Source organism: Puntigrus tetrazona, chromosome 11 (assembly GCF_018831695.1).
Source record: "Puntigrus tetrazona isolate hp1 chromosome 11, ASM1883169v1, whole genome shotgun sequence".
Classification (NCBI taxonomy): domain Eukaryota; kingdom Metazoa; phylum Chordata; class Actinopteri; order Cypriniformes; family Cyprinidae; genus Puntigrus; species Puntigrus tetrazona.
In genome coordinates, this window is record NC_056709.1 from 19,799,108 (window position 1) to 19,822,582 (window position 23,475).

At 37.7% G+C, this 23,475-nt stretch overlaps 3 protein-coding genes across 15 annotated transcripts in view; 1 reads left to right on the forward strand and 2 right to left on the reverse strand.

The window, feature by feature from the left end:
* tfeb (transcription factor EB) overlaps nucleotides 1-5,824 on the reverse strand; it is a 31,675-nt gene extending 25,851 nt beyond the window's left edge. For both annotated transcript variants that reach the window (XM_043252063.1, XM_043252061.1), the window contains exon 1: nucleotides 5,611-5,824. The gene's annotated coding sequence lies outside the window, so the exon portion shown is untranslated. The remainder of the gene's footprint in view (nucleotides 1-5,610) is intronic.
* A 611-nt stretch (nucleotides 5,825-6,435) lies between these two features.
* tmem183a (transmembrane protein 183A) lies at nucleotides 6,436-10,361 on the reverse strand. Its single transcript, XM_043252733.1, has 8 exons — nucleotides 10,151-10,361; nucleotides 9,961-10,050; nucleotides 9,419-9,583; nucleotides 8,973-9,132; nucleotides 8,696-8,876; nucleotides 8,542-8,622; nucleotides 8,305-8,460; nucleotides 6,436-7,729 (listed from the first exon to the last, which is right to left on the reverse strand). The coding sequence occupies exons 1-8, from the start codon at nucleotides 10,212-10,214 to the stop codon at nucleotides 7,544-7,546; spliced, it is 1,083 nt and encodes a 360-aa protein (XP_043108668.1). The 5' UTR covers nucleotides 10,215-10,361; the 3' UTR covers nucleotides 6,436-7,543.
* Nucleotides 10,362-11,359: 998 nt separating this feature from the next.
* Nucleotides 11,360-23,475, forward strand: part of ppfia4 (PTPRF interacting protein alpha 4) — an 85,701-nt gene continuing 73,585 nt past the window's right edge. For all 12 annotated transcript variants that reach the window (XM_043252138.1, XM_043252139.1, XM_043252140.1 and 9 more), the window contains exon 1: nucleotides 11,360-12,334. In XM_043252138.1, coding sequence (XP_043108073.1) covers nucleotides 12,086-12,334 — 249 coding nt within the window. In that variant the 5' untranslated portion in view covers nucleotides 11,360-12,085. The remainder of the gene's footprint in view (nucleotides 12,335-23,475) is intronic.

Sequence of the window (23,475 nt, forward strand, 5' to 3'; positions counted from 1 at the left end):
TTTGCAATTGTCAGCTTTACTCATGCTGCATTACAACGCAGGATCTACCTCCCTCTCTGGCTCCCCCACTCAAAACTAGCAGCGTTCACTCGACGGTATGGCAACTATGCCCGCCTTTGGCCTATCTGGCATGTGTGTTGGAGAGAGAAACATTGAGAAAGAGAGACAGGATGCTTTGGGACCTTAGTCAGAGTGTAAAGAAAGCAACCATGTCCATGTTTAGATGTGTAAGATTTACAGGGTGACGCTGACATAAACATTGCACATACCAGTGACTGACAATGTAGGGATGAGAACAAACAAATATCATTTCATTTGTTATTATTGCAGTTTGTTTACCCACAGGAAAAAAAGGGTACAAATGTTGTCACTTTAAAAAGCATACCTCTGTACCATATTGCCCTGAAAAGAGTGCATATTAGTACCTAAAGTATACATATTAGTAACTAATTGGCCCAAACACAGTTTTGTTTTACAAAACAGGCTGGAACTTGAGATTAACCAACACTTCCCATTTCTGCATTCAATATGCATCAGACCATCAGTAAACAGACTGTGGGTGAGCCCTGTCATATGAGACTAATAAGACTAGGCTCTATATATATATATACCCGCACAAAAGATAACTAAAATAATTATATTCAATAATATTCCAATGTATTTATTTCAGTGCTGTCAATCGATTAATCACAAACGTTTTTGTTTACATAATGTATGTGTGTGTGTGTTGTTTTTATATGTGCATAAATACACACAGTACACACACACACATACTAAATATTAGGGGTGTGGCGCGTATCGTACAATTCATGGACATTTTCCAAATCATCAATCCGAGTGATCATCCTTATCCCCTCGTTAGTGGGGACTTCGGAGTGAGCAGAGCACGTGCGTGACATTATTTAGTTGTCACTTATCAAAGAGAGGAACGTAATTTCCTCATTATCTTCAGCTGGGATGTTACCATGACAATGTGCGTCAGCAGATTCGTTATGGGGCGCACGCGTTGCATAAAATATTAAAAAGAAATAAAATAATATCGTACGATACACAATACGCGAATCGTTACATCTCTAATAAATATGCATTATGTGCCTCTAACATAGGAGTATTCATGCATTGATGCTTAAACAGATTTCTCGGCCCGGCCACATTGATTTGATAATAACATTGATGTTTTTGTGCTTTAGCATTAATTATATGTGTTTTAGGAGGATAGGATACTGACTAGAAAATTTGTAGAGCAACACGAAGAAGGAAAGGAAATGATTGGTTTGCTGGGTAAAGACATTATGTAAGCTAACAATACATTTGTCCTCTTTTAACTGCCCCAGATCCAGGGGTACAGCTGCGCTGGTGCACCTGAAAGCCTTATAAAGGGGCTGGTACAAGGTCGGGACTGTCTGTCTCATCCTGACCTGCACGTTCCCCAGAACACTGAGTACACTACACTCCTTACTGTTTCCACATTCACATTATAATATACCTTTAATCTGTATATTCTTGAAGACCAAACAACTAACTTAAAGAGATTCAAAGCCAGCAACCATCAAGCACGATGCATACCTGCTAATGCATACAGTGAAGATGAGGCCGAAGTTAAACAGGATTATGCCTGTATACATAAGAACAGGATTGCCTGGACTGGTTTCAGGTTGGACTGCACACCAACAGGTGTCTGAAGTACTGGATAGTAATAAGAATGGAACTATTGTGTTATTTGCACATTAATTACATAATAGATTAAATCAGGTGCTTTTGAGGATTTTGTCCAGAAGTTGGTTTAGCATTTCAATTATTATGCCCGCTATTGATAGATGGTATAGTTCACTCTGAAATTAAAATTGTGTCCTGTCGTTACAAACTTGTATAACTGCCTTTCCTCTGTGGGACATAAAAGAAGGACCCCATAGGACCCTATTCACTTTTATTGTATGTACAAAAGAAACACTGAGACATGTTTTTTTACTATATCTTATTTTGTGCTTGACAGAAAAAAAAAAATCGAACCGGCTTGTAACAGTTCATTTTGGGGTGAACTACGCGTTAAAAAGCCGCCACACATGATCCAACTCTATTGCTTAAAGCAGGTGTGTGTGTGTTTTTCATTTTTAATAAATTGCACAATATTAGCAGACTGTAAAACAGCAGGACTGGATGTGAGAAAAAATAATGATGGTGAATAATAATGAAATTCATTCTAAACAACTCTTTTTATTTCTCACTTTAATAACTCTTACTTTGTATATTTAAAATATTTTTACTTCTTTACTGTACTTATGGACAAATCTCAAGTTTATGCACATTGATGGAAGTAGGGTTTTTTTGGAAAACTTTTACTTCACTACATTTCAAACCACAATATTGTACTTTTTACTTATTTCTACATTTCTTAAAAACATGTTGCTACTTTTTATTTTAAAATGAAGAAATAGTAACACTAACTATGTGATCATTTGTTATATTAAAGCGTAATGTTATACAAAATTAATGCCTCGTCCGCTGTGGATTTTTTCCCACTTGTGGTTTGGTTACAAATCTTTGATCATGTATAAAGAGTGAGCAAGAGCATGTGAATATGTCAAAACTGGCAAAAACCAGAACTTGACATAATACATAATACACAATCATTTGACAAGAAAACTTTTCGGCCATCAGAAGTCCATCAAGCCACATTTTCATCCTGTCAATTAAATGTGACCACACTTCAGATTCTGTGAGAACCAAAAGCTCACTTCAATATCAATATCATGACGTATTTCTGAGAAAAGCAGAATATTTCATAAAAATAAAAGGAGGTGAGGGGTGGGGCTTGATTTTTGCGCACAGCACAGCCTCTAACAATTACGACAATTACATTGCATTGATTAAGTGTTCATCAAAACGCTAGTAATGTGTGCTAACAAAGCAAAATACGACATTAAGGGCAAGATTCAACGCAAAAAGCAAGAAAACTTGCCCATGTTATAAGCTGACCAAGACTGCAGATTTTTCACGATCACCAGCGAAATTAGCAATTCCTGAAATTGGTCTCTAAACGTAAACCCAAGGCCCGAATCTGTGCACTGAGCTTTAGAAACAGAACGGGAAGCTGCATTTGTACACGTCCACCGTACATTCTTCTTTTCAGTCAGTAATGCCTCTGTCATTGTTGAGAACAGCTGTTGCATTAAATGGCCCACTGCTCTTTCCCTCTCTCTCTCCACGCTCCATCAGCTCCAAGTATCGCCTCAGAGCAGCATTGTGAAAACAAGCAGAGAGGAACAAAATTTGCTTTCATATTTAAAAGAAAGCATTACAGGCTTTTGGTGCATGATTTGGTGCAAAAACCTGCTAAAAAAAGCCTTTTTTTAAGGGCTCGCTTGAAAATAGTGTGCCGGGTGTTCAACCAAACAGCTGCCGAATCACATCAAATCTTAACATTCAATTTTATTTTCCTTTTAACTGTTGCGTCACAGCCTTTATGTGAAAAAGGGAAGGAATTCAAAACACTGTTCATTTGTGTACACCGACGTATTGTTCAGTCCTTCAGCAGCGGCTCATTCTCAGTCAAGATGACGGGGTCATGTCTAGAATTAACACAAGTGTAGTTTATGTTCAACTAAACCGCTCGAGTCAAAGGCAGTGTAATGGAAACAAAGCAACAGCAAGCCAACCCAAACACCAATGCGCAGCAACAAATGTGTTTACCGTTGTCTTCGCTGCTGGGTGTTTATGTGTCCATGGGTGTATGGGAGAGGTGAGTGTTCTGGAGTTACCTTTTATCAGTCATACTGTCTTCCTTTCTGTTTATATCTGATTCAAGTCACTATTGCATGAAAACAAACACATAACTGCCTCCTAATACCCTGACTTTGACTGGATTACACACCGGTCAAACGTGTCGACGCGTGTGATGGACTAAGCTGGGGTGCCACACCTGCGATAGGACCGTGCGTTTATCTCTTGCCATCGGAGAGGAGAGATAAAACCTCCAGCTCTCTGCTGCTTTCTGATATAACCTGTGGGTGAACTTGATTTTCTGGCAAGTCTGAAAATCGTTTCTTACGGATGATTCAGCTGAACTGTGTAAGAAGCGGCGGAGACGACATGTGGACAGGCTCGTTCCAATTCAATGAAAAACACAAAGCACAATGCAGAAATTTCCACTTCTGTGAAAGTCAACAACAAACAAAGCCATTGTATGGAACCCTGCTCAAAAGTTTACTGCAGCCATACTTACGTGCTTAATTTCCATAACACGGGCATTTCAGAAAAGATTCAGCTGAAAGATCTAAACTAATTGCCTTAGTGCTGTCAAACGATTAATTAAGATTAATCACATCCAAAATTTGTACATACACACACACACATATATATATATATATATATATACATATATGTGTGTGTGTGTGTGATTAACATGTGTGCGTGTAAACATTTTCTAAACATACTGCATGTGTGCATAGGCCTATTTATATATACATATACTATATTAACTATACAGAGTACACACACATAGTATTATGTATACAAAAACTTTGGATGTGATTAATGGCGATTAATCAATTGACAGCACAAACTCATTAATTAAATCGTTTTCATTTTCCTGTCAGGCTTTGTGTACTTGGATGGCAGAAGGGAAAGACAAGCAACGACAAACAAGGGGTTAGCTCGATACGATCGGTTTCACTGAGCCAAACACATCTATACATTGTTCAATTCTTCGCTCGACTAAATCTGAATACGGGATTATACTGTAACCATGTACCGGTTTTTATTGTCACGGGGTTATCTGATACTTGAATAAACTAAACCAACGCTAACTAGCTGTCACCCCTCTCTAAGATCATCGTAAGAGCAATGGGGTCGAGTTTAAAGTGACAGAATTATGCGCAATAATCAACTTCTCGATCACTACGCAGCAATAATTATGTTAACGTATTTTTAAATATCTACTATGTGCTGTTTATTAATATTTTTTTAGCACAGGCTTAATGTTCTCTCTAACGCCGATCTGTATACATGGCCATATTGAAATTGTCAAGCTGTCAGAGTAGGAAATATATTCACATGCATTACTTGCGCTGCCTTTAAATATCTTGCGCGCTATATTTGTACATTTTGTGTTAAACGGCCAACACGTTTTATAGGGGGCACATATGGGAGGGTTTGCGTTGCGCCGTTCGCATTACATAAGACGTATCGCTAACGCTGTTTATACATATTTAGAGTTTATGCATATCGGGTATCAGTAAAACAGCAGTACATGGCTGTGCTCCAACAATAAAAGCACATTCAACTAGAACGAGCGCGAAATAAAGATAACCTGACCTCGTGAACGGCAAAAAAATATATAATATGTAATAACAAAGCCAGCTGAACTTGAGAATGCATAGCGATTTCAAACATAACCGAGTTTATCATTATACAGTTTTGAGTGACTTACCAAATTAAATGACTTTCAGAAAAGGAAAAGCATACGCACCAAACGGGGTTCTGTTTTCTGTTAACACGTACACTTTGTATGTAAATACTGTCGCTATGGAATAAGCTGGAAATGAATGCAACTTAAGCAGAGACAGACTTATTTAGACACAAGACTGGAGCGCAACGGGCTGTATCACTTACCCGCTGAAGGTCAGAAAGTACAAAGTTGGGACGTAGTTTTTGGAAAGGAGCTGCAACTGTGCAGTCTTAAAATCAACCTGGTATCAGTTCCCTCTATAGTCGTATGGAAGCGAAACTGCAAAACAGCACCGTTTACAACTTCTCGATAATTTTAACAGAACTCACTCCCCTGTGTGATGTGCTATTTGTTTTCTGTCTGCGCTGTGTGATGTGACAGCGCTGTACGCCAGTCACCTGTAGGCACTTGTGACAGCCGAAGCCACCAATCGCTGCGCTCGCGGGGCATTATGGGAAATGTAGTTCAGCTGCATGTAAACGTTAAAGAAATAAATGAGCAGTTGACAAAAACTGCGCCGTGTCATGTGGTGTGACATTGCAAAAACGTAGAAGAAAAAAAAATACATACAAATAATTAATTTTTACTGAGATGTATATATTAATGTGCGGTTTGTTCAAATAGAACAATATTTGGCCGATACACAACTATTTGAAAATCTGAAAAATGTATTTGTGGTCCATGGTTAGAATATTATCTCAATAACTGCACAGAACACTGATTGTGGTTAAACATTCCTTTTATGCACAGCTGTTCTTCATTCTATTAGACACATAATCATACAAATAAATGTTTTTTTTTTTTTTTTTTTAAATATTAGCATTACAACCAAGAACAATCTACATCTACGTTAAAAATAATAATAATAATTGCATTTGCAGATTTTCAGTAGTTGGGCGAGTTGTTTTTTCAGATCGGCCCACAGGGTGTCAGTATTGATCTTATTCTTTCCCATACAGGACAGAACCACAAAACACACATTGATTGTGGTGTGTATTTTTTTTTTTTAATATAGCGAAACATAAGTGCCTTCATTTTCCAGTCTAAAACAAAATGCAAGCTTCAAATTAAAACGAAGCATAGAACTTACTTCACAAAAGCACAACCTCTGGATTTGATTGTAAATGAGGAAACAAATGTTTACTTTGGATTTTATCTATAGGATTTATTAACTTCTCGATCACAAACAATAACATTCTCTTAACCAAAGACACTTTAATATCTACAACACCTAGAAACTTCCTCACCAATTCCATCATTAGACGCAATTTAACTAGGCAAACATGCAGAGCAGCAAAGCTGAACTCAATGGCCTCCACAGAAAGCACTGAATGCATAAAATCTTAGCTTTGTCCCTAAACCTAACACCAAGCTAAAATGTTTTCAGAATAGGTTACACTACACCTCTCTAGAGCTGACGAGCCTTAATGGATTATTTGTTTTATTGAATGGTCATCCCGTATGCCAATTTATGAATTTGCTGATAGAGTAAGAAATCTACAGTGAATCTTGAGAATGATATAAAAAATAAATTAACAACTTTTAACATGATTCAAGATTAGTGTCATGCAAACCCTACTATGCAAGTGTTACAACTCAATGTTGATTTTTGTAAACCACACTCAAGGGCCAAAAAGAGTATACCATGTACTGGGGCAGATGCCATACTTCATTTGAAAAGACTTTTGTTAAAAAATAAATAAATAAAAAATAGAGGGCAGCAAGCAGAGGCTGTTTTTAGAGAGAGTCAAATAGTTGGGAATTAGGAATTTAATCATTCAGGAAAAGAGAAAAGAAAAATAGGTGGACAATGGCATCAAGACATATTGACTTCTAACATGCAGCCACTTTGTTTTATTGGTATCAAATTAAATATTTCAGGTACCCAGACTATTAAAGTCAATAGCCACATACACCGTCATGACACCTTGAGTTTGGACTACAGATCAGCATACTATAAAAAGCACCGAAAAAAATCAGCAGGAAGAGAAAAAAAAAACAAACAAAAAAAAAAACTGCCAGGCTTTTAAGGTTGGTTGAAACGGCCCTGAACTGTCTTCTGCAACGTTTTTGGAACTGAGAAGATTGTAGTCCGGACTAATTATATGAGGATGTGGGGTACTGAGGGTGCCACCAGTCCATGAGGCGCACGCTGTGGACAGGGTCCAACACCACCTGCACCCCTTGTTCACCCCTAAGCTTCTTCCCTCTAATGACTGGTGAATCCTGGAAATCCAGGCGCACTCGGTGATGCCTCATGTCTGTGCTCACATTAATGGTGAACTAAAAGAGGAGAGAATGATTCACTGTAAAATGTATGACATCAGCATGACTTGCAATTTGCACAGTAATTAAAAGCAAAAAAAAAAACATGTTTCTGAGGCTATAAACGTATCATTACAAATGAAGTGACAGCCAGCACAAAGCAACACTTAAGTAAAATCTGAAATACACCCTACGACTTCAGAGATTGTCAAATACGTAAAAAGCTGGGTTTCACACACTAAACAACATAGGATCAAATTATGTAAAAAAACAAACAAATGAAAAAATTAAATAAATATCAAACTTATTTAATCCTTTAACTGTAATCAAAAACTTAAGATTAAAAATAAAATAAATGAGAAGGTGAGCCCATGCCCGTTATATAATGTGATTTGTGAAATCTCACAAGCAAATAAAAACTGCAGACTAATTTTTGGCAAATTCTGTCAAATCAGGATAAAATTTGGGCAAAATCAAACAGTGTATTCTTTAAGAATCTGATAATTAGAAATCCAGCAGCAGGACAACACGCCAACCTCCTGTAATTCAACAATGTAAAAATATTATATGAAACGGATTCTCTCAAGACTCACCAAAGTTAACGTCATGCCCATCACAACAGAAGTGAAAATGAAATTAAGGGTAGTGACTCGCAGCAGATAACAGTCCGAGTCCGGATTAGTGTGAACATCTTTATACTGCTTGGGCAGCTGAAGACTCAAACCACATCCATTTTTGCCCTTGGTTGGCTAAAAAATAAAGGAGAATCTGACATAATTAAAACAACTGAATCTCATAATCTACTTTTTATGACAATGTAGTGAACATACCAGTTTCACTAACTTGAAGTTGAACTCCCACATAGGCTCCGGCCTACTTCCAGACACTTTGTTGACCCAAAACAGCAAACACTGTGGGGGACAAGAAAGGCATCAACAAAAATTTTCACATTAAGCATTTCAATAATAGAGTACATCTACAAACCTTGGAATTGAGGAGTGTGGTAGGTGTAGATTCAGGGAGAGGAGGGCTTTTGGAGACTCGCGAGCTAAAGGGCTCATATAAGTGAAAAAGCGAGCGAATAACGCGTGCACGAAGACAACGCATCTTTGCAATAGAATCAGGCTGAAGGCGATCGGGGAGGTCTGCATCAAGATTATAGTGCCTGGGGAAAAGAAAAAAAGGTTATACATATAAAATACTCTTAATGGGGAAAAAAATAACAACAACAATTTTTTAATACCACATATTTGCTGCCTACCTTTTGTAGAGCCGTGTCCAAAATGCCGCTGTGCATGTGGCAATCCAAGCATTCCTGCAAATCAAGGAGAACCTGCAGACATCTTCCGGCCGAATGTATGCAGCTAGCAGAAGCCAAATATCAACGGGATACTCCTCTCCATCTATGCTCTCGCTGTTTTCTGGCATTCATAATGACAGGAGTTATCCAAAATCAAGAAAAATAATAATCGAAAGACATCAGTACAGAGATTCTCAAACATTTTAGTCAGCCAGAACCCTTCGACATAAAACATTTACTTGAAGGACCCACTGAGATTAAGTTAACACTTAAATTTGACACCTTTGCATATTCGTTGATATTGATAAATGGTTAAATGGCATGCCAGTAAACATGTTTTGTTTGCATGATTCCTCAGTTCTCTTATGAAACCCAGTCATGTATTAGAAAACTCACTCTGCAGTTACCTTTGCGCCTTTTGTTTTTCTTTTTACAGGACCCTTTGATTTCATCCCCTTCCTCTGAGCCCAGTTCATCACTACTCTCGTGGGCTGCATCGCTCACGCCAGCTGCAGAGGAGAGCACTTCCTGCACAGGACCCTGGGATGCCTCAAGTCCACAGAGTAATTTCACTAAAACAGAAAAAGAAAAAAATATTTTTATTCATTTTTTTTGTATTTAATATATCTAATATCTTCAAGAAATGTTATTCTTAACATACTTGTTAAAATAACTCTCTAAACAGACCGAATTGAGGCCGTTCAGATATGCTTATGGAGAGTTTATTTTTAATCAAACACACCTGAAACAGCTAATTAAGCTAATTAAAAGGTGTTTGTAAAGTACAAGCAAGAGTCTGAGAGTTGAACTAAACTAAGGAGCTGCAGGAGTTAACATCTGGTGTATTTCCGGGCTTCATATAATTTGAAACGAAAAGTTTAAAAGGTACCACCGTTTTTTCGTTATTATGGGGCGTAAATGAGCTTTCATACACTTTATAAGATTTTACCTTCTTTTTCAATTGCATTAACAACAGCCTTTTTAACTCTTCCCGACTTTACAATGGCGGGATCGGCGTTGGCATAGTCAGCCACAGTTACTGTAAGAAAATATGAAGGAACACAAGAAATCAAGAGAATGGACTTTGGCTATTACACGCAACATGCATCATAACATCAGCCCGCCTCACTGATCGTTACCTGACTCCGAGCAAACATCATCGGCTTTAAATTTCAGCCGTTTTCGGTTCCCTTTCTTGGGCATAACGACAGCGGGGGTCTATGGCCGTTTATCGAGGCTGTGTGCCCTGCCATCTTTCCAGCAGAGGTAACGAAAAAACGATAAAAATGAGGGTGAAATTAAAGAAAGCTCCTCCGGGATCTTCAGCCATCATGGAACTGACGTTCACGGTCGCGTGCATTCTCGCGAGATCTCAGAAAGCAAACGACTCACCAGACTGGACGCTAATTGGACGCAGAAATCATATGTGAGACGAATTGTCCAATAGGACGATGTATATACATAACCTCAGGCTTCAGAGAAAAAATGGTTACGACAAACCATAACGTCATCTCAGCTGTTTCGTTTTCAATGTTTAAAGTATCTTGAAGTACCATGAATTGTGCAAATGAAGATAACGAATAATCTATTTAAACAGCTACTGAACCTCGACAAAGTGATAAAAAAGAGAAACTTTATTTTAAATAAAAGAATCGAAAACATTGGGGATTATATATATAAAAAGTTGTTTTTTTCTCTTCTTTTTCTGTTTTCTCTGACTTTTTTGTTTCATTATTTATTTACTTGTTTGTTTACTTTATATTTCATCTGGTCATAAAAAAATATTAGCTGCTGTAAAACATTACTAAAAATACACCAAAGTTGAAAAACATTTCAGAATAATAGAAATACATTCCTAATGGGATTTTGTGGGGTTTCATAAATTAAAAAAAGCATATACATACATGCATACATAGACACACACAGGCTACAAAAAAAAAGATAAACATAAAATTAACCTCTAACACTGAAGATAAATTTCTCTCATATTATTTGTATTATATATATATATAAAGGTGCTGCCACCATTTTTATTTGTTCATAATTTTTATTTGTTTTATTTGTGAACAGATATATATATATATATATATATATATATATATATATATATATATATATATATATATATATATATATATATATATATATATATATATATATTTACAGACAGGGCAGTAATATGGCCCCCTCTGTTATTTTTTGCTAAAGTTCATGAGATTAATCTAATAATGTCTAATAATGAGATCAATTTCGATTTCATTAAAAATATATGGGCAGTTTATGATAGGTCCGTGGTTTCTATGAACATGCCTGCCGCCAGAGGGCGCTGCGCGTGACACCATTTCTCACACTGCCGTCTCGTGCATGACAGTCATGTAGTCGCGTGGTGCTGATGTGAGGAACTCCGATTTTACGCTGTTTGAAGAGCTTTACAGAGCCACGCCGGGTGGATATGCTTTTCGCCGACGTGGGAGACGTTTGAGCTTCGCGTCCACCAAAGCGTCGGTGCATTCATATTTTAAAACATGCGCGAATGTTTGTGGAGATAGCGGAATCGCTGTGTTGCAAGCGGGAATGAGCTCGTAGAGGGAGGAGCGCTTCGCTCGGCTCGCCGTGCAAGGAGATGATGATGATGATGGTGGTGGTGGTGGCGGCAGAGGGATCTGGAGGATGCGGCAGACGCGAATTTCACCGTTTTCTTAAAGGTTAATGGCAACTGGTGGATGTTAAAGCGAAGGGCGCCGAGGTTCAATCAGCCGAAATCGGAATATGCGTGTGGCGAGCGCTGTAATGAGCGTCCAGCGAAATGCATTGAGTTCCAAGTCAAACTAGGTGGATAATGTCAGAGCGGAAAAGGCCGACAGTCATGGACCAAAGAGGTCAAGGTGTGTGAAGAATCTAGAAAGAGATGCAATTAGTGAAATTAGAGGATGCATGTGCATTTTAAAATACATGGACATGTTTAATGTGCATATAAATGGCATTAAATATTAATAGTGCACCTCAAACCTGAATTAAAAAAAAATCAAAAGCAGTTTCTAATTTGACTTAGACTTCATAGAACACCGAGCAATATGATGTGTGAAGTGATGCCAACCATAAATGAGGGGGACTCGGTGAGTTCCCAGAGAGGCTCTCAGAACGGCACGGATGCCGAATCTAATTTTGAACAGCTGATGGTGAATATGTTGGATGAGAGAGATAAGCTGCTGGAGTCTTTACGGGAGACACAGGAGACCCTCATCCAGTCGCAGACAAAACTCCAGGATGTGCTTCACGAGAGAGATGTGCTTCAGAGACAGCTCAACTCCGCGCTGCCGCAGGTAAACTCGCATACCTGACACAGGTACACCTGGATGTTGCGTCATGACTTGCTGCGGCCATAATGGTTTATGATGACCTTGTCCCTGTAAAACCTTTAAAAACAATTAGAACTACAAGAAACAGTGCTAGAATCTAATTTAACGCACCTTTTAATAACAGCTTAAGTCTGAAAGTAGAACTGTGACTGGTATTTTTCAAAGAAAAAAGTTATTTTCAGGCAATTAACTTTTTCAAAGACCCTTAAAAGGCACGATATTGCATGGGAAGTGTTCACACTCTTTATGTGTCTATGTTTATTTGATGTATTTCCTGGGAAAACAGGAAATTGGGCTGGAAGGAGGTTACCGTTTTTTGTTTTGCCACCCCATTGAGTGCAACGGTGTCTGTCTGTCTTGGTTATGGAAGTGTTTTTTCATTTTTGTTTATTATTATTACAAGCCAAACATACGAGGTGAATCACATTGTTACAAACTTTGATTTGAAACAAAAAAAGCGTCAAAAATATTCCCATTCAGTATTGCGAATGGTGTGATCATTGCCAGCGCTTCGCTCGAGTGGGTCCTCTGCTCATTGGTGGAAATTTATTTGCAGGATCTTGTGGGATGTAGTTAAATAATGTATTGAAATGGAGGCTGATGGATGTTACAAGCTCATAGCTCACCAGCTGGTCTACCTTTAACAGTTCGTGTTGTCAAATTCCCTAAAATGAATGGATTTCTACTTCCAGAACCTGACCGTTGCACTCTTAAAAATGTTTTCAGTTTGTAGGTCAACTTGAAAAGCTAACGAGTGAGTAAATTTAATGTGTGTGGTTAAAACGACTGTCTTTTTTTTTTTAACAAGATCTTGCGAAATGTTAGCCAGATGGATACAGCAATAACAAAACTGACTTAAATAGCCATTAATATGAGGTTACGTGGAGGAAATGTTTAGCAAACGTGTAGTTATATAAACCAATTGTCCTCAGCAGAAATGTTTCCGGATTAGCTGTTTTGGCAGAAGAGCTAACAGCGATCTATTATTTATTTTAGGTTTAGTAGTTTCTAAGACCCACTCAATTATAACGGAATGTGTTGTGGTGCTGCTGGTGCCAGGTAAACGCTTGTTTTCACAAAGGTTCATCATTTACTTGAATTTCCTGTGTCCCAGAAACGTCAGCGGTGGTAATTGTGCTTGCATCCCAGTCAAATAATGGCACCAAGGTTACAATTTAAAGAAAAGACTTTTGCAATTTTGCAAAATGCATATCAAAATGATTTACTTTTTTTTTTTTTTTTTATAGTGAGGCATATGCGCTGTGTATGTTGAGTGGCAGGTTAATCTTTGGTTCAAAAAATATAACCATAACCGCAGAGGGTTCTCTCTAGTTTCTCTTCTTCTGTATCATGTTGCTCATTTTGGTCATTCGCCAAGGACACGAGTGATATTTATCGATTCAGTATCCCGCCTTCATCCTTCCCCCTGTTTCCCTGCCATCAATTTTATCTACCACACAAATTATGTAAAAGCAGCTTACTTCTCATTTATGTCACCCAGCTCATCCAGACAGTTAATAGGTAGGATAATATGAATCTTTAAGAACTCTCTGCCTGTAGGAGAATTTTAAGTCCGTTACCTGCAAACTAGTTTTAAAAGGAGGTGACTGAACCCAGGAAATGGAAACCAGGTCTAGCTTTTGTAGTTAAGAGATGCCTCACTGCTCTGTCTCCAGAGTAAAATTGGACTTCCTCTCTTGCTGCTTGCATGTCTAGGACTGTTCAAAGCAAAATGCCTCCTTTCATCTGATGCTCTGAAGCATGTGAGACTGTTGCTAAGAGGCCAATTAATCTAGTTTACAGCCAACGTTTACATTTAAAAAAACCCTGATTTAACTCGTTGCGTGCATAGTCTTATCCTCAGTTGACACAGAACCACAGACCTTAGACTGGTAGCACTTCCTTGACCTGGCAAGCTCAAATCTTATTGGCTGTCTTGATGCAATTTCTGGGAGTAAGGACATCCATCTATCTATTTAAAAAAATATAGATTAAAGATGCAGATTTAAAATAAAAAAAATCAAATAAATATATATATATATATATATATATATATATATATATATATATATATATATATATATATATATATATATATATATATTTTATTATATTTTTTTTTTTTTTTTTATAAATGCATTATGGTTTTCACAATATTAATCAGCTCAGCAATTTTCTAACATTGATAATGCACTTTTTCCCTGAGCACTAAATACGGCAGAGAATAATTTCTGAAGGATCATGGCAAAATAGGAAATAGGAATAAATGAATTTTAAATGACTTATTTAAAATAAAATCCTATACACATACTACTGTTGTTAATATTTTTAAATGCAGCCTTTGTTGGCATATTTTTATATTTATTTTTATTTTATTTCAGAAATATTAAACAATTTGACTGACCACAAACTTAGTATAGTATTTTTTTAAGTAATCTGCATATATTTTTTGGATCAATAGAAAGTCTTTTTTTTTTTTGTAAAACGACTAATAATAATTCGGTTCTTGACTTTAAAATCATGAAAATTATTATTATTCTGTCAGTTCAGTCTCTTGATGATTCAATGAATAGTTTCCTATTTGCGTTGTGTTGTGGTTCCTAGACTGCTGTAGGTGCAGTAGACTGTTTCATTGATAGTCATAGAGCACAACACCTTTCTTTTTGTTCACAGTGTATGAAGCTAATTATACCTTGCTATGGTTGATCACTTCTGTTTTGGTGGTCTGCAATTGCTGTCAGCCAGATAATACCGGTAGGTCTGCAAAAACAAAGCTGTGCTTTTAGCTGTAAATATACCTGCGCTGTGTTATGGAGTGCATTGTTTACGCAGAGCGTGATGACCGTATCGATGATGGTGATGATACATGAACAGTATACAGACTTGATTCTGCAGAGTCATCTTAAAGACAACTGGCGAGGACAGCTGTCTGAAATATTTGTCCTGTGCACTCATGGGGTTTACCACAGTGCAGAGTTAGCATCCTCCGCTCCTTCTCACTCTTGAATTATAGTCTATCAGGGATGTTGGCTTCTCAGCAGTGCTGTCAGTCAAACGTGTTTGTCCATTCAGGGAGAACTAGAGTGCAGATGAGGGCTGGTGAACTGGCCGAATGCCATGCACTGAGCGGGGAGAAATGCCAGACTGTCTCTGTCTGCTGTAGGGAGGAGCTCTGTACCCTGTTTATCTGTGTGATGTTCAGAGGAACTGGCATGTGGAGATGGTTCTTGAGTTGAGCAGTTAAGTCCTGAGTCATCTGCTCGCTCATGTAGAATGGAGGTCAAGTGTGGGATTGTTTTATTTGTCCACCAAACCGTGCGGTTGTTCCAAGAAGTCCTCGAATGATGAGCAGTGCTAAATAGCAAAAGGGATCCGTCTGATCACCACAGCACTGCGTGTGATCTGTGGCGGGGTGGATTCTGCATCAGTGTGTGTCTGAAACACGAGAATACTCTGTCAAGCCCTGCCCGGGAGAGTTGAGACCAGCTATTCAGCATTTTTATTTTTAAAATTGGATTAAAATTGTCATAATGATGGTGCCATTCAGAGCTCTTTCCATGAGATTTGATGGTTTAATCAACCAGCCTACTAAACTAACATCCAATAAAATATTTAACGCAAGTAGGAAAATACAGTAAATGTGGTTAAATAATGCGTTAATTACGAAAACCCAAAAAATTTAAAATTGGAAAATAAAGTATAATATGCACTAAAGTTTAAAGGTTTGGTAATCGTTTTTGTTTTATTTTATTATTTTTTTTTTTTTGTCCAAAAGAAATATATATTACCATTATAAACAAAAGTGTTCTACATTGTTGTTAATTGCTGCTGCAAATTAAATTTGAACAGATATTAAGAAAGATATATTTTTTTTAATGAGGATAGCATACGAAAAAGAAAATTCAAGCATACACACAAAAAATATTTTAAATACATTTTTAGCTAAAAATAATTGCAATAATTTTAGCTAATAATGGTGCAGTTATGTGTTTAACACGGTAAAGTGTGCTATTATATGTTTTAACACAGTAACGTTTTTAAAACTTGTTTATTTTATTCTAATGGCTCCAAATAAATTAAACTGTCAGTGAAATATGAACAAATATGTCAGGTAATGCATTAGTGGCTGTAAGGTTTGGTATACTGTACACAACCTGGAAAAGTATGTAGTACAAATTATTAACTAAAGCGAACGTATTAAATGGTACACATTGGTACCTTTTAAATGAGTACCACCCCAGGAAAGATTTTGTACAGCATCTTAATCCTTACAAATATTAATACTTTTATAATAAGAGACCCCAGATCATCATCATTAGCTGTACTGACAACACAACCGCTCTTCATTCAGCGACTCAGCATTCCCCAGCTCTCAGTGATAGATGAGCCTGATCAATAAATGCTATTTTCTCATCACCGCCTCATTGGAGGATGTCTCAGTTTTGCAGAGTCTCTGAAAATTTACACTCTCCCCTCAGAGAACAGTGCGATCCAGCAGACGGTTTAATTTTAGGCAGCTGGGCCAATATTATAGTGATAACACGATGCAGAAAATACCACTGCTGCTTCTCTCACACTGATAATTATGTTTCATCAAATTGACAATTTTGGTTTATGTTTGTTTATTATATGGAACAAGAAACAGCACTGGCTTTGTTTTCTAAAACTAAAGTATCCTCACACCATTGCGGACTGGTACCGTGCCAGCACAGGTGTGAAAACAGCATCACGTGGCTTTTGGCAGCTGCCGTAATCTCCAGCATGACACCTCTGAGCCGCCGGACCCTCCCCAGCAGCTGCGGGCGATTTGTTGGTTTAACCTCACACATGCAAACATTTCACTCTGTTTTGGACAAAATGACACTCTTTAGCTAAATTGATTGATATTTGCTGAAATTTCACAGCACTGTCAAGCGTGCATAAATTCATCTATGTATTTTTTTTAATTTTTGGAGATATTGTTTGCTTAGTTTCTTCTTTTCAAAGCGGACCACCTCGACATTATAGTATGTAAGGCATTTGGGACTGGAAATCTTTTGGGTCAGCTGTCTCAGGGTTTCTATTGCAGCTGATTGAAAGGAAATTAAATTTGGATCCACCCCTTCACATTTTTGTTCTGCTGCAAAATCACCCAGATTTTGTTCTTTTTTTTTTTTTGTGCATGTAATTAAATTAAAATGGAGCACCCCGAAGCGTGTGGCCGGCTTATGTCTGAAGTCATTTGTGCACTCGAGCTTGTAGCGCACAGCTGACTGTACAGAAGTGCCGGAGAAAAGGACAATATTCTCAAATGATCTCTAACAACACTTTCACATTAAGGTCTTTTACCCAGACAGCTTTACAAGTGCAATTAAGTTAGAAGTACCGTGCTCCTGTGTTCCTAGACAAAAAATCGTGTCAAGTTGATTTAATCAAGTCTAACTATACGCTTTTAAAAAATAAAGCTTACAAAGGGCCTGTTTTTGCAGTGATGAGAGAGAAGAACCTTTTTGGGTCCCCCAAAAAACCTGAGAAACATTTCTTGAAAAAGAATAAAATAATTCTGATCATGGTTCTCTTCATACATGCTGTTTCCTTTTGTGCGCTGGAAAGTTTCCATGAAGTTTAAAGATATATTTCACACATTTTTTGCTCGCTGTTAGGCCATCCGAGATGTAGAAGAGTTTGTTTCTTTATTGGAACAGATCTGGAAAAAATGTGTGGATCCTCTGTTGTGAATGGGTGCCGTCAGAATGAAACAGCTGATATCAATTAACGTCTTGTGAAAGAAAAGTAAGTAATACATAATTATGATTTTTCTTTTAACAATTTGTGCATAATCCAAAGTTACCTGCTGTTCTCTTAACTTAAAATCTGACACCTTAGAACCATTTTTGATCTGTGCTGTCCTGGATTTGTGAAGTGCTGCATGTTTGTAAGAAACTGTTTTGTGGATTATTATCATTCTGACGGCACCTATTCACTGCAGAGGATTCACTGAGCAGGATTTGATGAAACAAGAGCAGGTTTTGATCTGTTTTGATGAAGAAACAAATGATCTGCATGTTGGATGGCCTGAAGATGACTAGATTTTCTGCACATTTTCATTTGAGAGTGAGCTGTTTTAAAATAAACCATTGCCAATAAACCTTTACTTGTAAGAGTGTAGGTGTAAGGTATTATTTGTTGACTATAGCTGCACCAAATACAATAATAATTGTTTCAGGCACGTTTTCCGAAGGAAAGATAGAAAGGGCTATTATTATATGTGATTCAAGGTGGCTTTTCTTTGTCATGTTTGAGTATAAAAGTCATTTTGCTATCTATAGCTGTATGTTAACATCAACTGTGAGAAGAGACAAGAGCCCTTGATGTAATAGAGAGGAAATTGATTTGCAATTTCTCAAGGACCTTTTTCTTCAAGATTGTAACAGCCAAGGGCAGAGTCTAGGGTCTCTTGTAGGGGATTATGAGATGTAGGGTTGTAGAACCAACCATATAAAAATCAGGAAGGGACTGTCATGGTGGTCTGGGTTTATGATTGTCATGCCAAAGTTTGTCATGTACGGCCCCTTAGGGAATTATATGTGAAACTGGTCTGTAATCTTTGGTGTGTTTTCCTCTAGGCGTGATATGAGCGTAATGCCGCTCAGATGCTGTGGCAGGGGATTAGGAAGAGAGCTTTGGTGACTTGACAAATAGTGAAAGAGTGTAGCAAAGTGAGAGGAAGAGAGTCACAGAGCAAGCGAGAGAGTTTTGAGTATCTTAAGGGATTAGTCTGAGGGCAGTTACTGTGTGCAGAGGGGGAAAAAAAACTGTGAAATGTTGGAGACAAGGTGAGAATTACAGAGGTTTGGAAAAAGTGCAGTTTGACAGCTTTTTCTAGGTCACGCTAAAATGTTCGTCTTGTGTCACAGGCTAAAAATGAATATGTTTATGTATATTTTAAGGAGACTTGCACTGTATGGGCGAACAGGGAGGAGAACGTGAGGAGTGCAGCCTCGCATGACTTGCTCTATTTTTATTTTTCAAGATGCTGTGACTTTCTTTGCGAGTCATTTTATGCCAGCTTTTGGTATAGCTTTTCAGTATAGTTGGGTAATACACAGACAAAATATTGTCTTATTTTGACATTGTGACAAAGTAAAGTGATCAAAAATATGTCATTTTTGGGAAATAAAATCAAAGGTCCCTGTCTCTTGTTTCAAGTAAGGGGGTGGGAAACCTATGAAAGGGATGTCAAATCTTTGAGGTCTTTTTGAATTAAAAACTGCAAAAAATGATATAGTTTCGAATAAACATTTAGGAAAATAACCATCTTGATTTAAAAAGAATTGGCCCTGTTTGAACTGGTATCGTTTAAAAACTGCAGAAACAGGAAGTGTTAGTCCACTAAGAGTCATTAAGAGTCAGAGAGAGCCAGTAATAGATTAAAAAAAAATTATATATATTTATAATGCCATCACAGTGATAAATTACATTTATTAAAGAAAACAGAACAAATACAAACTATACAAGGATGCAAATATTATAAATCAGAAGTCATCAGACTTGATCCTGGAGGGATGGTGTCCTGCAGAGTTTAGCTCCAACTTGCCTCTGCACGCCTGCCTGGAAGGTGGAGGGTTATCCAACCTTTTCCTAAATGTGGAAGTAAGCCTATGGGTGAGGCTTCCAGTTTGTTAGACACTATAGGTCAATAACAAGAAGAATAATGATGTGCAGTAAACAGTAAAACTGTTTGCACTACAAACCAGTTTGTCCACAATTAAGATAATACATTAAAATAATACACTAAGGCACACCAATTTTCAATATCAAGCAGCAAAACTAATTGTTTTGTATAGCTAAAAATAGCTGGATGCGGATGAGACCAGAAGCTAGACCCATTTTACGTCAAGAAAAAGTTAGAGACCTAGCAAGACCTTGATTAGCTGCTCCCTGTGTGTTTGATTAGGGTTGGAGCTAAATTCTGCAGGGACACCGGTCCTTCAGGACCGAATTTGGTGACCCCTGTTATAAACCATCTATTTTCTATATTTTAGGATCAGCAAGTATTTCTTGCATCCCCATTGATTCATGTGTATAACACAAACAGTTCTGGGTTAGTTGCCAAGGTTTAATAGTAAAGGTGAAGGTGGTTCCTTGTTTTCTGTGCCGCTCTGCCACACCCACAGCTGGTGCCTTGTGATGTCCTCGTCCTGGCCAGAGTTCAGTCCTTTGTGCGTTCACCTAAAGATAAGACTCTTGAACACTAATGAAAATATTGCTGTGAGTGCTTTCACACAGCTTGACGCCATGTCTTAGCCTCTGTAGGTTTGCCAAACCATCTGCCGCCAAAGGCTCTCAGCGCGATTAGCGCACCGAGATGCCAATTTGTCCCTTCTTGCCATCAGATGGGGTGAATATTAGCGACAACATGGAAACTGTCTCACCTGAATGAGGGTTTTTAATAAATTAGCACTTTGCATAACTTTTTAAGCACCCAGTTTGGCCTGTTTAGCTGTAGCAAAACATATAATTATTGCGTGTATTTCTTCATACAGAGTTTTCCAAGCAAAAATTAATAAATGATCTTTGGTGACTGATGCATCACTAGAACTTCGCAGTTCTGACACAATGAGGATCCATTTAGGAAGCTTTCATCGTTGAACACTCACCGTTAATTTGAACTGGTATCTAGATTTCTAGTAAAATCAATTTTCTTTTGAAAAGGGAAATAAGCTGTGTCATTGTATGCCACGCTGCCTTCTGAGTTTGCAGTGTATCATTTGTTAGTAGAAATGTCCAGCTCTATATTAAAGAAGCACATGTCAGGCGTGTTGATCTGTGTGCAGTACATTAACTTCAGCTGTCCGTCACTCAGGCCAAAAACAAGAAAGCGCTTCCCCTCAAGAGCTTAACTGTCAGTATGAGTGCAGTTTTTCAGAAAACAGCCCGTCTCGAACCTTCTGCAGTGCTCCCACAACATCAATGGAGCACCGAACCCTTCTGAGGCCCTGCGCTCTTTAAAAAGTCATAGTGGTAGTATTAGCGCATGGTGAGGAGGCTGCATGTGGGGTATTTAGGCATAAGATGTATAATTAATGCTTATTTGATTTAGTATGAGAGTTTCTGAGAGATGGATAGAGAAATCAGATGAGGATTTACACGGAGCGTTTCACAGAGGTGGATTTCTCTTGTGCTTGCTCTTATACTCTCTTGTTTGCTTGAGAAGAGAGATATTCTCTAATTTTGTCTGTTCTCTTATTGCTCAGTTCAAATAGTCAGTTTATTTACACATTTACTTGTTTTTAGACATGATTACACATGGTCTCTTAATGTGTTATCTCTTTATTGGATAGCTGTCCAATCATGAAAAAAAAACAGTTGTAAATATCCTTCAAAATGCTTTCAAACCTACTCAAACTACTATGTTTGGTGGTCTGGGGCGCATTCCAGACAAAACTGGACAAGTGTAAATTCATCTGGTTATTGTTATTATATATTTATATTTCTCTCATCCCAAAATGTAAAAATAATAAACGTGTGTGATCGAATTATAGACTATATGTTATAGTCGGATATAGTGCTAATGCAACACGCATTGCCGCGGGTGAGTAGCTGGGTATCACTTCAGGAAGCCGCCACGTAAACTGCCGCAATTGAAACTGACAAGTCGCAGATGCTTCATACTGTCACCTGCATTAAAAGTAGTAAAACTAACTTATCTTTCCAGTGTTGATTCCACTATATTTATATATCAGATCAGGAAAACTCTCGGAGTGACTAAGCGTAAACAGCCCCATATACATTAGGCTGGATTTAATCATCTTGTCCCAAGATCTCAGTGATTTCTGAGATTGGAATGGCTTTGTTCAGATCTTAGACTCTGTAAGTTGATTTTGTGAAAATGGATGCATATTTTCCCCAAAACGTTCACGTATCATCTTGTTGTAGAGCATAATTCTTCCCAAATTCTTGACTCTGTGATGTCTCTGCAGAGAGACACATCTGCCTTAAGCACCACATTGTCTATTGCATTATTTATAATGTCAGATGATTACTCAGGATATTCACCCCACATGTCACATCAGAGCCAGGCCTCTGGAGAAAAGTCAAGACAGTGCATTGTACCTTTTGGGTGATATCTCCTTGGTGTTGTACTTGTATTTCATGGCCTGCTAAAGGTGTATATTGAAGTTCTAATAATAGTAACTCCATCAATAGCTTGTCAATACCTTTTGTGGTCTACAGTGCTATTCAGACTCTAGTCAGTCCATGAATTTCTTTTTTCTTCTAGACGAATTAGAGCACAGTAATTTGTGTACTGTAATCAAAACATTCTGTCATTGTTTGTTCGCTGCCGCATGAGCACATAGTAAAACTATTTCAGTGTTTGACAGGACTGTGATTAATCTCTCAATGTAGTCATTGAGGCAGTCAATTTGGAGTCCAGTTACAGTAATATCATCGGCCCTCGCACCCGCCCCCACAGCTAAACCAAACATGGATGTGATAGCCTCATTTCATTGAGGAGCCAATGAAAGCGTTGCCATTTGTTACTGGACTGAGGCAAGGTGACAAGGAGGATTTCATGCACAAGATGGACCATTTGAAGTTGCTTCGGATCCTTTTAGGGGCTCAAGCGTGACTCATAGTGGCGTCTATTTTAAAACCGGATCAGTGAAGAGTGGGTCAAGGGCAGAAGGGGTTAGTGGGGAAAGATGTGTTGGTGTGTAAGCGTCCCTAAATTTAGTCAACTCTGCACTTTTTTTTTAAATTAATTTATTTTTGTCACATGACCGTTTGTATAGAAAAGGTCCATCATATACATCTAAATGAGAGATGCAGCTGTAAAAGTGGCATCATTTTTAATGATAAAAGTATATTATTTTTAGCGACGTAAAGCTCCATTTGCATGCGTGTTTTTAAATTGAACCAAATGTAGAAATATGTAAAAGTATTTGTGTGTTGGTGAATTTCCAATGCATAAAGTCATGTAAATTATTTGACTAAAGGTTATCAAATGAATTTTTAAATGAAGCTTTTTCGACAAAATGTATTGAATTATATCTGTGCAGCAGTTTGAGCCTTTTTTTTTAAATTGTTTTACATTTCAGTTACTACACTAAAATGGATGTTCT

Coding starts and splice junctions, on each gene's coding strand:
- tmem183a (XM_043252733.1), bottom strand. CDS start 10,214: ATGCCCAAGAAAGGGAACCGAAAACGGCTGAAATTTAAAGCCGATGAT. Junction 10,051..10,150: donor TGATGTTTGCTCGGAGTCAG/GTAACGATCAGT, acceptor ATTTTCTTACAG/TAACTGTGGCTGACTATGCC. Junction 9,133..9,418: donor GAAAAACAAAAGGCGCAAAG/GTAACTGCAGAG, acceptor TATGAATGCCAG/AAAACAGCGAGAGCATAGAT.